Below are 12,884 nucleotides of genomic sequence, written 5' to 3'. Positions count from 1 at the left end.
ACTTCGACAGGTCTCCACACTCAGCTCTTTTAAGTCTGGCCTTAAAACCCACCTCTTCCCAAAATAGCCTCCCTTCCCTGCCTCCTCGTCTTCAGTTTTTTTTCTCCAGTTTAGAGTTATGCATGCATTTGAATGACTGGTGCGAAAGCGCTTTGATTTGTCTCTGTACAAGATTCAGCGCTATATAAATATAATAATAATGTTGATATAGTGATGATGGTTGTGGTGGCGATGATTGTGATGCAGATGATGTTTATTTTGTGATGGTGATGGTTTTGGTGGTGGTGGTGATGGTTGTGATGCAGATGATGTTAATATAGTGATGATGGTGATGATTGCGAAGCTGGTGATGATGATATAGTGAAGGTGATGATTGTGGTGATGGTGATTGTGATGATTGTGGTGGTGATGATAGTGATGGTGACGATTGTGATTATGGTGATGATTGTGGTAGTGATGGTGATGATTGTGGTGGTGATAATTGTGGCAGTGATGATAGTGATGGTGATGATTGTGGTAATGGTGATGGTGATGATTATGGTGGAGATGATAGTGATGATGATGACTGTGATGACAGTGATAATGATAGTGGTGGTGATGATTTATAGTGGTGGTGGTGATGATAGTGATGGTGAGGATGATGATGATGATGATGATGACGATGGTGAGGATGATGATGAAAGAGCATGCACAAGAAGAGCAACAAGAGCAAGAACAGCAATCATAACACAACAGATGACTTTAAAGTGTGCATGAAATTTGTACATGAATTACCTATCATGCTTTATTTAATTTTGAACATACATGGAGAGCACTTTTTTATTGGGTCCTCTCACAAGATAGACTTATGGTAACATTTTATGCTGGGTCCTCTCACAAGATAGACTTATGGTAACAATTTATGCTGGGTCCTCTCACAAGATAGACTTGTGGTAACATAGTCTTATGGTAACATTTTATGCTGGGTCCTCTCACAAGATAGACTTATGGTAACATTTTATGCTGGGTCCTCTCACAAGATAGACTTATGGTAATATTTTATGCTGGGTCCTCTCACAAGATGGACTTATGGTAACAATTTATGCTGGGTCCTCTCACAAGATAGACTCATGGTAACATTTTATGCTGGGTCCTCTCACAAGATAGACTTATGGTAACATAGACTTATGGTAACATTTTATGTTGGGTCCTCTCACAAGATAGACTTATGGTAACATTTTATGCTGGGTCCTCTCACAAGATAGACTTATGGTAACATTTTATGCTGGGTCCTCTCACAAAATAGACGCATCTAACATTTTATGCTGGGTCCTCTCATCAGATGCATGCATGGTAACCTTTTATGTTGGTCCTCTCACAAGATGAACAAATGGTAACCTTTTATGCTGGTCCTCTCACAAGATGGATGTATTGTAGCATTACACTGGAAAGCTGGACATTGTGATGGGTGGTGTTTGTTGTGTTGGACATTGTGATGGGTGGTGTTTGTTGTGTCGTTGGACATTGTGATGGGTGGTGTTGTGTTGGACATTGTGATGTGTAGTGTTTGTGTTGGACATTGTGATGGGTGGTGTTTGTTGTGTCGTTGGACATTGTGATGGGTGGTGTTTGTTGTGTTGTTGGACATTGTGATGGGTGGTGTTTGTTGTGTTGTTGGACATTGTGATGGGTGGTGTTTGTTGTGTCGTTGGACATTGTGATGGGTGGTGTTTGTTGTGTTGTTGGACATTGTGATGGATGGTGTTTGTTGTGTTGTTGGACATTGTGATGGGTGGTGTTTGTTGTGTTGGACATTGTGATGGATGGTGTTTGTTGTGTTGGACATTGTGATGGGTGGTGTTTGTTGTGTTGTTGGACATTGTGATGGGTGGTGTTTGTTGTGTCGTTGGATATTGTGATGGGTGGTGTTTGTTGTGTTGTTGGACATTGTGATGGGTGGTGTTTGTTGTGTCGTTGGACATTGTGATGGGTGGTGTTTGTTGTGTTGTTGGACATTGTGATGGGTGGTGTTTGTTGTGTTGTTGGACATTGTGATGGGTGGTGTTTGTTGTGTCGTTGGATATTGTGATGGGTGGTGTTGTGTTGGACATTGTGATGTGTAGTGTTTGTGTTGGACATTGTGATGGGTGGTGTTTGTTGTGTCGTTGGACATTGTGATGGGTGGTGTTTGTTGTGTTGTTGGACATTGTGATGGATGGTGTTTGTTGTGTTGTTGGACATTGTGATGGGTGGTGTTTGTTGTGTTGGACATTGTGATGGGTGGTGTTTGTTGTGTTGTTGGACATTGTGATGGGTGGTGTTTGTTGTGTTGGACATTGTGATGGGTGGTGTTTGTTGTGTTGGACATTGTGATGGGTGGTGTTTGTTGTGTTGGACATTGTGATGGGTGGTGTTTGTTGTGTTGTTGGACATTGTGATGGGTGGTGTTTGTTGTGTTGTTGGACATTGTGATGGATGGTGTTTGTTGTGTCGTTGGACATTGTGATGGGTGGTGTTTGTTGTGTTGGACATTGTGATGGGTGGTGTTTGTTGTGTTGGACATTGTGATGGATGGTGTTTGTTGTGTTGTTGGACATTGTGATGGGTGGTGTTTGTTGTGTTGTTGGACATTGTGATGGGTGGTGTTTGTTGTGTTGTTGGACATTGTGATGGGTGGTGTTTGTTGTGTTGTTGGACATTGTGAAGGGTGGTGTTTGTTGTGTTGGACATTGTGATGGGTAGTGTTTGTTGTGTTGGACATTGTGATGGGCGGTGTTTGTTGTGTTGTTGGACATTGTGATGGGTGGTGTTTGTTGTGTTGTTGGACATTGTGATGGGTAGTGTTTGTTGTGTTGGACATTGTGATGGGCGGTGTTTGTTGTGTTGTTGGACATTGTGATGGGTGGTGTTTGTTGTGTTGGACATTGTGATGGGTGGTGTTTGTTGTGTTGTTGGACATTGTGATGATGGTGTTTGTTGTGTTGTTGGACATTGTGATGGGTGGTGTTTGTTGTGTTGGACATTGTGATGAGTGGTGTTTGTTGTGTTGGACATTGTGATGGATGGTGTTTGTTATGATGTGTAGCGTTCGTGGTGTTGCAGGAAATGTTGGACAAAGGGGAGGCGATGCCATGTCCACAGTGTGAGGTCATCGTTCAGAAGAAGGATGGCTGTGACTGGATTCGCTGCTCCATCTGCAAAACGGAGATCTGCTGGGTTACCAAAGGACCACGCTGGGGTCCCAAGGTCAGTGGGCCTGAGGTTCTTTATGAAGACTTTTTGCTTCTTTTTCTTTTCTTTTTTTTTTGCTGCCATATTATGAGCACCTTAAAGTGTTTTACCCCAGTGCTGCTCATTCCAAGTCTGCCATATGTAGCCACACCTGCGTTTGTTGCAGCCCCAGTGTAGACAGCCCACAGGGAACCATTGATGTTAGGTCCCCAGAAGGCCACTTACCAGACCAGACCCTGCACTGCTGCAGAGTAACATCAGTGATGTTCGGTCATGCCTGTTCTGATTTAATATACTTAGGACACAACCTACTAAGCCCCATACTGATGACAATAATGGCTTTGTCACGGAGCCAGACTGAGTGAGCAAAAAGTCTTCACATAACATGTTCCAGTCTGGTGGTAATATGCCCGACAAGTTTCAATCAGGTGGTAATGTGCCTGACATGTTTCAGTTCCATGTATGGACCAGGATGTTAATTGCCCCCTTCCAGCAGGTATCTGGGTACTAGTCTTTCGGAGGAGGTGATAAATCAAGGTCACATGTTCTAGAACTTCTGCTGGTTGTGTGTGTGCATGTTCTGGTGTGTTTGCTTGTTTATGTGTGCACATACTTGTTTATGTGTGGTGCCATGATGTATGTTTATCTATGTATGCATAACTTTTTACTGTCAGTACAAGCTCCAGCATTGTTTATGCATGTTTGTCTATGTATGTATGACTTTTTACTGTCAACACAAGCTCCAGCATTGTTGGTGTATGTATATCTATGTATGTATAACTTTTTACTGTCAACACAAGCTCCAGCATTGTTGGTGTATGTATATCTATGTATGTATAACTTTTTACTGTCAACACAAGCTCCAGCATTGTTGGTGTATGTATATCTATGTATGTATAACTTTTTACTGTCAACACAAGCTCCAGCATTGTTGATACATGTATGTCAGTGTAAGTATAACTTTTTAATATAAACACAAGCTCCAGCATTACATGTATGTCAATGTAAGTATAACTTTTTGTTATAAACGCAAATTCCAGCATTGTTGATACATGTATATCTATGTATGTATAATATCTTTACTGTCAACACAAGCCCCAGCATTGTTGTATGTATGTATAACTTAACTGTCAACACAAGCTCCAGATATATATTCTTTTTTTTACTGTCAACACCATAAGTTCCCTGCCTGTGAGGTGAGAGTGTCAGTCTGGATTATCATTGTCAGTATGATTGATATTAAAAAAAAGATTCATTAGTATTATCAGTATCATTATTTTGATGATGATCAGACCAAAGCCTCAGATGTTTTTTCTTCTTTCAGGGGGAAGGGGACACATCTGGTGGGTGCAAATGCCGGGTAGGGGGTCATCGCTGCCATCCCAAGTGTAACAACTGTCACTGACTGCAGCTGTCACCCCACCTGCAACAACTGTCACTGACTGCAGCTGTCACCCCAAGTGTTAAAACTGTCACTGACTGCAGCTGTCACCCCAAGTGTTAAAACTGTCACTGACTGCAGCTGTCACCCCAAGTGTTAAAACTGTCACTGACTGCAGCTGTCACCCCAAGTGTTAAAACTGTCACTGACTGCAGCTGTCACCCTAAGTGTAACAACTGTCACTGACTGCAGCTGTCACTCCAAGTGTAACAACTGTCATTGAATTCATCTGTCACCCCAAGTGTAACAACTGTCACAGACTGCAGCTGTCACCCCAGGTGTTACAACTGTCACTGACTGCAGCTGTCACCCCAAGTGTAACAACTGTCACTGACAGTGCAAGCTGTTGCATCTCCTCAAGTGCCACAGTTAAACACGACATCAGCAACCTTTCCTTTTTGTTTTTTGTTTGTTTGTTTGCTGTTGCTTCATCATCTGTGTAATTTCAGTGGCATTACTCCCACACCACTCACAGTATGTTCCCCATACAAAGCCACACCTGGGTCCGTCTGTCGCAGTCCCATTGTCAACAGTCCACAGGGAACCTTTGATGTTAGGTCACCAGGAGGCCACACACCTGAGGAGACCCTGCTCTGCTGCTGAGTCACTTCATTGGTGACCAGTAGTGTCTGTTCTGACTTGACTTTCTTGGCACACCACCTACTAAGCCTCCTACTGACAATAATAATGACTTAGTTGTGGAACCATCTGACTGAGTGTCCCCTCACAGTGGGAATGATGACACACATCCTCTCACTGAATACGGCTGTTGTATACACATCATCTGTCATGCACACATGCTATCATTAAATACACTAACAGCTGTCATGCACACATGGTATCATTAAATACACTAACAGCTGTCATGCACACATGCTATCATTAAATACACTAACAGCTGTCATGCACACATGCTATCATTAAATACACTAACAGCTGTCATGCACACATGCTATCATTAAATACACTAACAGCTGTCATGCACACATGGTATCATTAAATACACTAACAGCTGTCATGCACACATGGTATCATTAAATACACTAACAGCTGTCATGCACACATGCTATCATTAAATACACTAACAGCTGTCATGCACACATGGTATCATTAAATACACTAACAGCTGTCATGCACACATGGTATCATTAAATACACTAACAGCTGTCATGCACACATGGTATCATTAAATACACTAACAGCTGTCATGCACACATGCTATCATTAAATACACTAACAGCTGTCATGCACACATGCTATCATTAAATACACTAATGGCTGTCATGCACATATGGTATCATTAAATACACTAACAGCTGTCATGCACACATGGTATCATTGAATACACTAATGGCTGTCATGCACACATAATGGCTTTCATTAAATACACTAACTGCTGTCATGCACACATGCTATCATTGAATACACTAACGGCTGTCATGCACACATGGTATCATTGAATACACTAATGGCTGTCATGCACACATGCTATCATTGAATACACTAAAGGCTGTCATGTACACATCCTCTCACTGAATACACTAAAGGCTGTCATGCACACAGCCTCTCACTGAATACACTAACGGCTGTCATGCACACATCCTCTCATTGAATATACTAATGACTGTCATGCACACATCCTCTCACTGAATACACTAATGACTGTCATGCACACATCCTCTCATTGAATACACTAATGGCTGTCATGCACACATCCTCTCACTGAATACACTAATGACTGTCATGCACACATCCTCTCACTGAATACACTAACGGCTGTCATGCACACATCCTCTCACTGAATACACTAATGACTGTCATGCACACATCCTCTCACTGAATACACTAATGGCTGTCATGCACACAACCTCTCACTGAATACACTAATGGCTGTCATGCACACATCCTCTCACTGAATACACTAACGGCTGTCATGCACACATCATCTCACTGAATACACTAATGACTGTCATGCACACAACCTGTTATTGAATACACTAACGGCTGTCATGCACACATCCTCTCACTGAATACACTAACGGCTGTCATGCACACATCCTCTCACTGAATACACTAATGGCTGTCATGCACACATCCTCTCACTGAATACACTAACGGCTGTCATGCACACATCCTCTCACTGAATACTCTAACGGCTGTCATGCACACAACCTGTTATTGAATACTCTAACGGCTGTCATGCACACAACCTCTTATTGAATACACTAATGGCTGTCATGCACACATCCTCTCACTGAATACTCTAACGGCTGTGATGCACACAACCTGTTATTGAATACTGTAACGGCTGTCATGCACACAACCTCTTATTGAATACACTAACGGCTGTCATGCACACATCCTGTCACTGAATACACTAACGGCTGTCATGCACACATCCTCTCATTGAATACACTAACGGCTGTCATGCACACATCATCTCACTGAATACACTAACAGCTGTCATGCACACATCCTCTCGCTGAATACACTAATGGCTGTCATGCACACATCCTCTAACTGAATACACTAATGACTGTCATGCACACATCCTCTCACTGAATACACTAATGGCTGTTATGCACACATCTCACTGAATACACTAATGACTGTCATGCACACATCCTCTCACTGAATACTCTAACAGCTGTCATGCACACAACCTGTTATTGAATACACTAATGGCTGTCATGCACACATCCTCTCACTGAATACTCTAACGGCTGTGATGCACACAACCTGTTATTGAATACTCTAACGGCTGTCATGCACACAACCTCTTATTGAATACACTAACGGCTGTCATGCACACATCCTGTCACTGAATACACTAACGGCTGTCATGGACACATCCTCTCATTGAATACACTAACGGCTGTCATGCACACATCATCTCACTGAATACACTAACAGCTGTCATGCACACATCCTCTCGCTGAATACACTAATGGCTGTCATGCACACATCCTCTAACTGAATACACTAATGACTGTCATGCACACATCCTCTCACTGAATACACTAATGGCTGTTATGCACACATCATCTCACTGAATACACTAATGACTGTCATGCACACATCCTCTCACTGAATACTCTAACAGCTGTCATGCACACAACCTGTTATTGAATACTCTAACGGCTGTCAAGCATGCAACCTCTGTCATGCACACCTCTTCTGTCATGCACACAACCTCTTATTGAATTCACTAATGGCTGTCATGCACACATCCTCTCACTGAATACACCAATGGCTGTCATGTACACATCCTCTGTCATACAAACAACCTCTTATTGAATACACTGACGGCTGTCATACACATGCACATTGTACAACTCAAACTATGTTAAAAAAAATCAATGTTTCTTCAGTAACAGACCATTATTCAGCAGTTTATTAGCGATGGTGTGTTTTTGTTTTCTTTCTTCAATGACAGACTGTTATGCAGCAGTTTATGAATGACGGATGTGGTTGTTGTTTTTTTATTGTAGAAAAAAAGAAGAAGAAACGAAAACGAAATGGGAAGTGCATGTGCAAGAAAGCCCCTGTGGTCATGAATGGTGCTCATGACATTGGCTGCACAGCCACAAGTCAGCCACAAGTTCAGCATCCTTTCACCATGGCCCCAATAAGACAGTTCCCAGGTGGTCTTTAACTTTCTGTGAACCTTATTACAGTCTGATGTTGCATCAATAACATGTATCTCACTTTATTTTTGGTGCTTCATTTCAAAGTAAACATTTCAAATTGCTATCTCTCCCCCACCCCTACAGCCCCCCAAAAAGAAGAAAAAAGCCATTGATGTGCTGACGGTACTATCCGCATCATAGGGTTCTGACCACATTGATTCAGTGTTTTGGGTGACAAGGACGTTTGCTAAGTTTAAATATTCTGTATACATGTATGTGAGGAGCCATAGCAGAATCAGTGAGGTGTTGGTCTTCTGGTCCACTGTTCACCAGCGATCACGGTTCGGAGCCCTGTTCCAGCCTGCTGTTGTGTCCTTGGGAAAGACACTTTGCTCTGATTTTCCTCATTCCACCCAGGTTTGGTCAGCCAAGGTTAAAATGGCTGAAGGAAGGATTGGACCCACCCTCCTAATCAGGCACAAGACACAGTGGCTGTGAATTCACTCCCTTGATGACCCAAGACACAGTGGCTGTGTATTCACTCCCTCAGTGACCCAAGACACAGTGGCTGTGTATTCACTCCCTCAGTGACCCAAGACACAGTGGCTGTGTATTGACTCCCTTGATGACCCAAGACACAGTGGCTGTGTATTCACTCCCTCAGTGACCCAAGACACAGTGGCTGTGTATTCACTCCCTCAGTGACCCAAGACACAGTGGCTGTGTATTCACTCCCTCAGTGACCCAAGACACAGTGGCTGTGTATTCACTCCCTCAGTGACACAAGACACAGTGGCTGTGTATTGACTCCCTTGATGACCCAAGACACAGTGGCTGTGTATTCACTCCCTTGATGACCCAAGACACAGTGGCTGTGAATTCACTCCCTTGATGACCCAAGACACAGTGGCTGTGTATTCACTCCCTCAGTGACACAAGACACAGTGGCTGTGTATTGACTCCCTTGATGACCCAAGACACAGTGGCTGTGTATTCACTCCCTTGATGACCCAAGACACAGTGGCTGTGAATTCACTCCCTTGATGACCCAAGACACAGTGGCTGTGTATTCACTCCCTCAGTGACCCAAGACACAGTGGCTGTGTATTGACTCCCTTGATGACCCAAGACACAGTGGCTGTGTATTCACTCCCTTGATGACCCAAGACACAGTGGCTGTGTATTCACTCCCTCAGTGACCCAAGACACAGTGGCTGTGTATTGACTCCCTTGATGACCCAAGACACAGTGGCTGTGTATTCACTCCCTCAGTGACCCAAGACACAGTGGCTGTGTATTGACTCCCTTGATGACCCAAGACACAGTGGCTGTGTATTCACTCCCTTGATGACCCAAGACACAGTGGCTGTGAATTCACTCCCTCAGTGACCCAAGACACAGTGGCTGTGAATTCACTCCCTGATGGCTGAAAAAAGCTGTGGTACCTTTAGCTTAACCCTTTATATATATGTATTGTCAATTGTGTGCTGTTTATTTGCCAAGCTGTTTTCTTGATATAGGTATTGTCAATTCTGTGCCGTTTAGTTGCCAAGGTGTGTGAAAACAAATGAACTTTTCCAATTCAATATTTAGTTTTTCATACTGGTTTGAATTATATAAGAAAAAATGCTGTTATACAAACGATGTGTGTTGTGATCAGTGAAATATTTTAGGATGTGAAAGCATAATCAGTATGAAGCAGTTGTTTTTTCATTGATTCAGTCGTCGTTTTCACTTCCTTATTTTCTGTGGGAGTGGGTGGGCTGGAGGGGCTCAGTTGCATGCAAGATCATGTAGCACATAAGTTTCTTTTCTGTTTTTTTTTTCTGTTTTTCTTTTTTTAACCTGCCATTTTGGCAGCCATAGTTCATTTCAGGGGAAGGGGATATGCTAGGTATATTCATGTTTCCATAACCCACTGAACACTGTCATGGGTTACAGGATCTTTAACATGCGCATTTGGTCTTTTGCATGTGTATGCACACAAAAAATGTGTGTTTGTGTGTGTGATCATGGGCATGCACATGGTGTGCTTACATCATCTCTGTGTGTGTGTGCGCACGAATGCATGCATGTATGTACATGCGATGTACAAGGGTATGTATACATATGTAAATGTGTGTAAGTGCATATGAGATGATTTATTTGTAGCGTGCCTGTGTGCGCGCGTACGTAAGCGCAAAAATTATGGGTTTTTTGTTGTTGTAATTAATACTTGAAGTTGTGGTACATATATGTGTATGGATGGATACTGTATTATTTTACTTTTTATGACATTTGAATTGGATCACAAGGACAGTACTGTTTGTGTTGCATGACTTATTGCAATAATGTGCAATGCAGATTTCAGTGAACATACCTTTTCTAATATTGAAAGCATACATATTCCTGTGTATTGTAATCCATACTGTATTTTTCTTTTTCATGGTTTGAGTTCTGCTGAAATTATTTTATTGCAGTTGTTAGTAATTTACATATTTTATATTGGTTATTTATGTCCCTTTGTTAACCCCCCTTGCCTCCCCCCCCCCCCCACCCCCCCCCCCCCCCCCCACACACACACCCAACCCCCTTCTTCCTGCAGCAGTGTTTTGTGCTTGGTTTTCTGTTGGTATTTCATATTGGTTATTTAATAGCATACTTTTTTCTCAGAGGTTCTTTTCAGACAGGAGATACTGTGTGTTTATATGCATGTGTAAGAGAAAGAGAATAACGAGAGAGAGATGGGGGATCTTTTAAAATGAGTGGGTTTTTTAACAAACACTGACATACACACTGTCTCCAGACAGACAGACAGACAGAGAGAGGGGGGGAGGGGGTATTTTAAAATGAGTGGTTGTTTTTTTAAAAAACACATTGACATACACACTGAAGAGAGAGAGAGATGTAGCTGTGGCAGACTGTAGACGCTGACATCAGGTTCAGCTGCGGTTCAAACACCTAGTACCTGACCACTTTCAACACACCCTGTTGGCAGCTGTCGGTTCAAACACCTAGTACCTGACCACTTTCAACACACGCTATTGGCAGCTGTCGGTTCAAACACCTAGTACCTGACCACTTTCAACACACGCTATTGGCAGCTGTCAGTTCAAACACCTAGTACCTGACCACTTTCAACACACCCTCTTGGCAGCTGTTGGTTCAAACACCTAGTACCTGACCACTTTCAACACACCCTATTGGCAGCTGTCGGTTCAAACACCTAGTACCTGACCACTTTCAACACACCCTGTTGGCAGCTGTTGGTTCAAACACCTAGTACCTGACCACTTTCAACACACCCTCTTGGCAGCTGTCGGTTCAAACACCTAGTACCTGACCACTTTCAACACACGCTATTGGCAGCTGTTGGTTCAAACACCTAGTACCTGACCACTTTCAACACACCCTATTGGCAGCTGTCGGTTCAAACACCTAGTACCTGACCACTTTCAACACACGCTATTGGCAGCTGTCGGTTCAAACACCTAGTACCTGACCACTTTCAACACACCCTGTTGGCAGCTGTCGGTTCAAACACCTAGTACCTGACCACTTTCAACACACCCTATTGGCAGCTGTCGGTTCAAACACCTAGTACCTGACCACTTTCAACACACCCTGTTGGCAGCTGTTGGTTCAAACACCTAGTACCTGACCACTTTCAACACACCCTGTCGGTTCAAACACCTAGTACCTGACCACTTTCAACACACCCTGTTGGCAGCTGTCGGTTCAAACACCTAGTACCTGACCACTTTCAACACACCCTCTTGGCAGCTGTTGGTTCAAACACCTGGTACCTGACCACTTTCAACACACCCTCTTGGCAGCTGTTGGTTCAAACACCTGGTACCTGACCACTTTCAACACACCCTGTCGGTTCAAACACCTGGTACCTGACCACTTTCAACACACCCTGTCGGTTCAAACACCTGGTACCTGACCACTTTCAACACACCCTGTTGGCAGCTGTTGGTTCAAACACCTAGTACCTGACCACTTTCAACACACCCTCTTGGCAGCTGTTGGTTCAAACACCTAGTACCTGACCACTTTCAACACACCCTCTTGGCAGCTGTTGGTTCAAACACCTGGTACCTGACCACTTTCAACACACCCTATTGGCAGCTGTTGGTTCAAACACCTACCCTTCAGTATCATATCTGTGGAGGATGACTTCCAATGGGAAATGCATGATGACTTCAAGCGGGAAATAGATGATGACTGCCAATGGGAAACAGATGAAGACTTTGAGCCGGAAATGGATGATGACTTCAAGCAGGAAATGGATGATGACTTTCAATGAGAAATGGATGATGACTTCAAGCAGGAAATGGATTATGACTTTTAGCAGGAAATAGATGATGACTTCCAACTGGAAATGGATGATGACTTCAATCAGGAAATGGATGACTTCCAACAGGAAATGGATGATGATTTCAAGCAGGAAATCGATGAAGACTTCAAGCAGGAAGTTGATGATGAGTTCAAGCAGGAAATGGATGATGACTTCCAACAGGAAATGGATGAACTCATGAGGTCTTCAAAGGACTACCCAGGCATCACATCCCTAATCGACGATATCATTGTCAGCAGAAAAACTGCACAACACAACACGA

General features: G+C 43.2%; 1 protein-coding gene across 2 annotated transcripts in view; it reads left to right on the top strand.

The window, feature by feature from the left end:
- The window catches only part of LOC143300738 (ranBP-type and C3HC4-type zinc finger-containing protein 1-like), a 57,813-nt gene extending 47,282 nt beyond the window's left edge, over positions 1-10,531 (top strand). For both annotated transcript variants that reach the window (XM_076614630.1, XM_076614629.1), the window contains exons 12-13: positions 3,082-3,225; positions 4,535-10,531. In XM_076614630.1, the coding sequence (XP_076470745.1) occupies positions 3,082-3,225; positions 4,535-4,615 (225 nt within the window). In that variant the 3' untranslated portion in view covers positions 4,616-10,531. The remainder of the gene's footprint in view (positions 1-3,081; positions 3,226-4,534) is intronic.
- Positions 10,532-12,884: the final 2,353 nt, after the last annotated feature.

The sequence above is a fragment of the Babylonia areolata genome, chromosome 26 (genome assembly GCF_041734735.1).
Source record: "Babylonia areolata isolate BAREFJ2019XMU chromosome 26, ASM4173473v1, whole genome shotgun sequence".
Classification (NCBI taxonomy): domain Eukaryota; kingdom Metazoa; phylum Mollusca; class Gastropoda; order Neogastropoda; family Buccinidae; genus Babylonia; species Babylonia areolata.
Note: the sequence above shows the minus strand (reverse complement) of the source record. Positions and strands in the feature narration are given on the sequence as shown.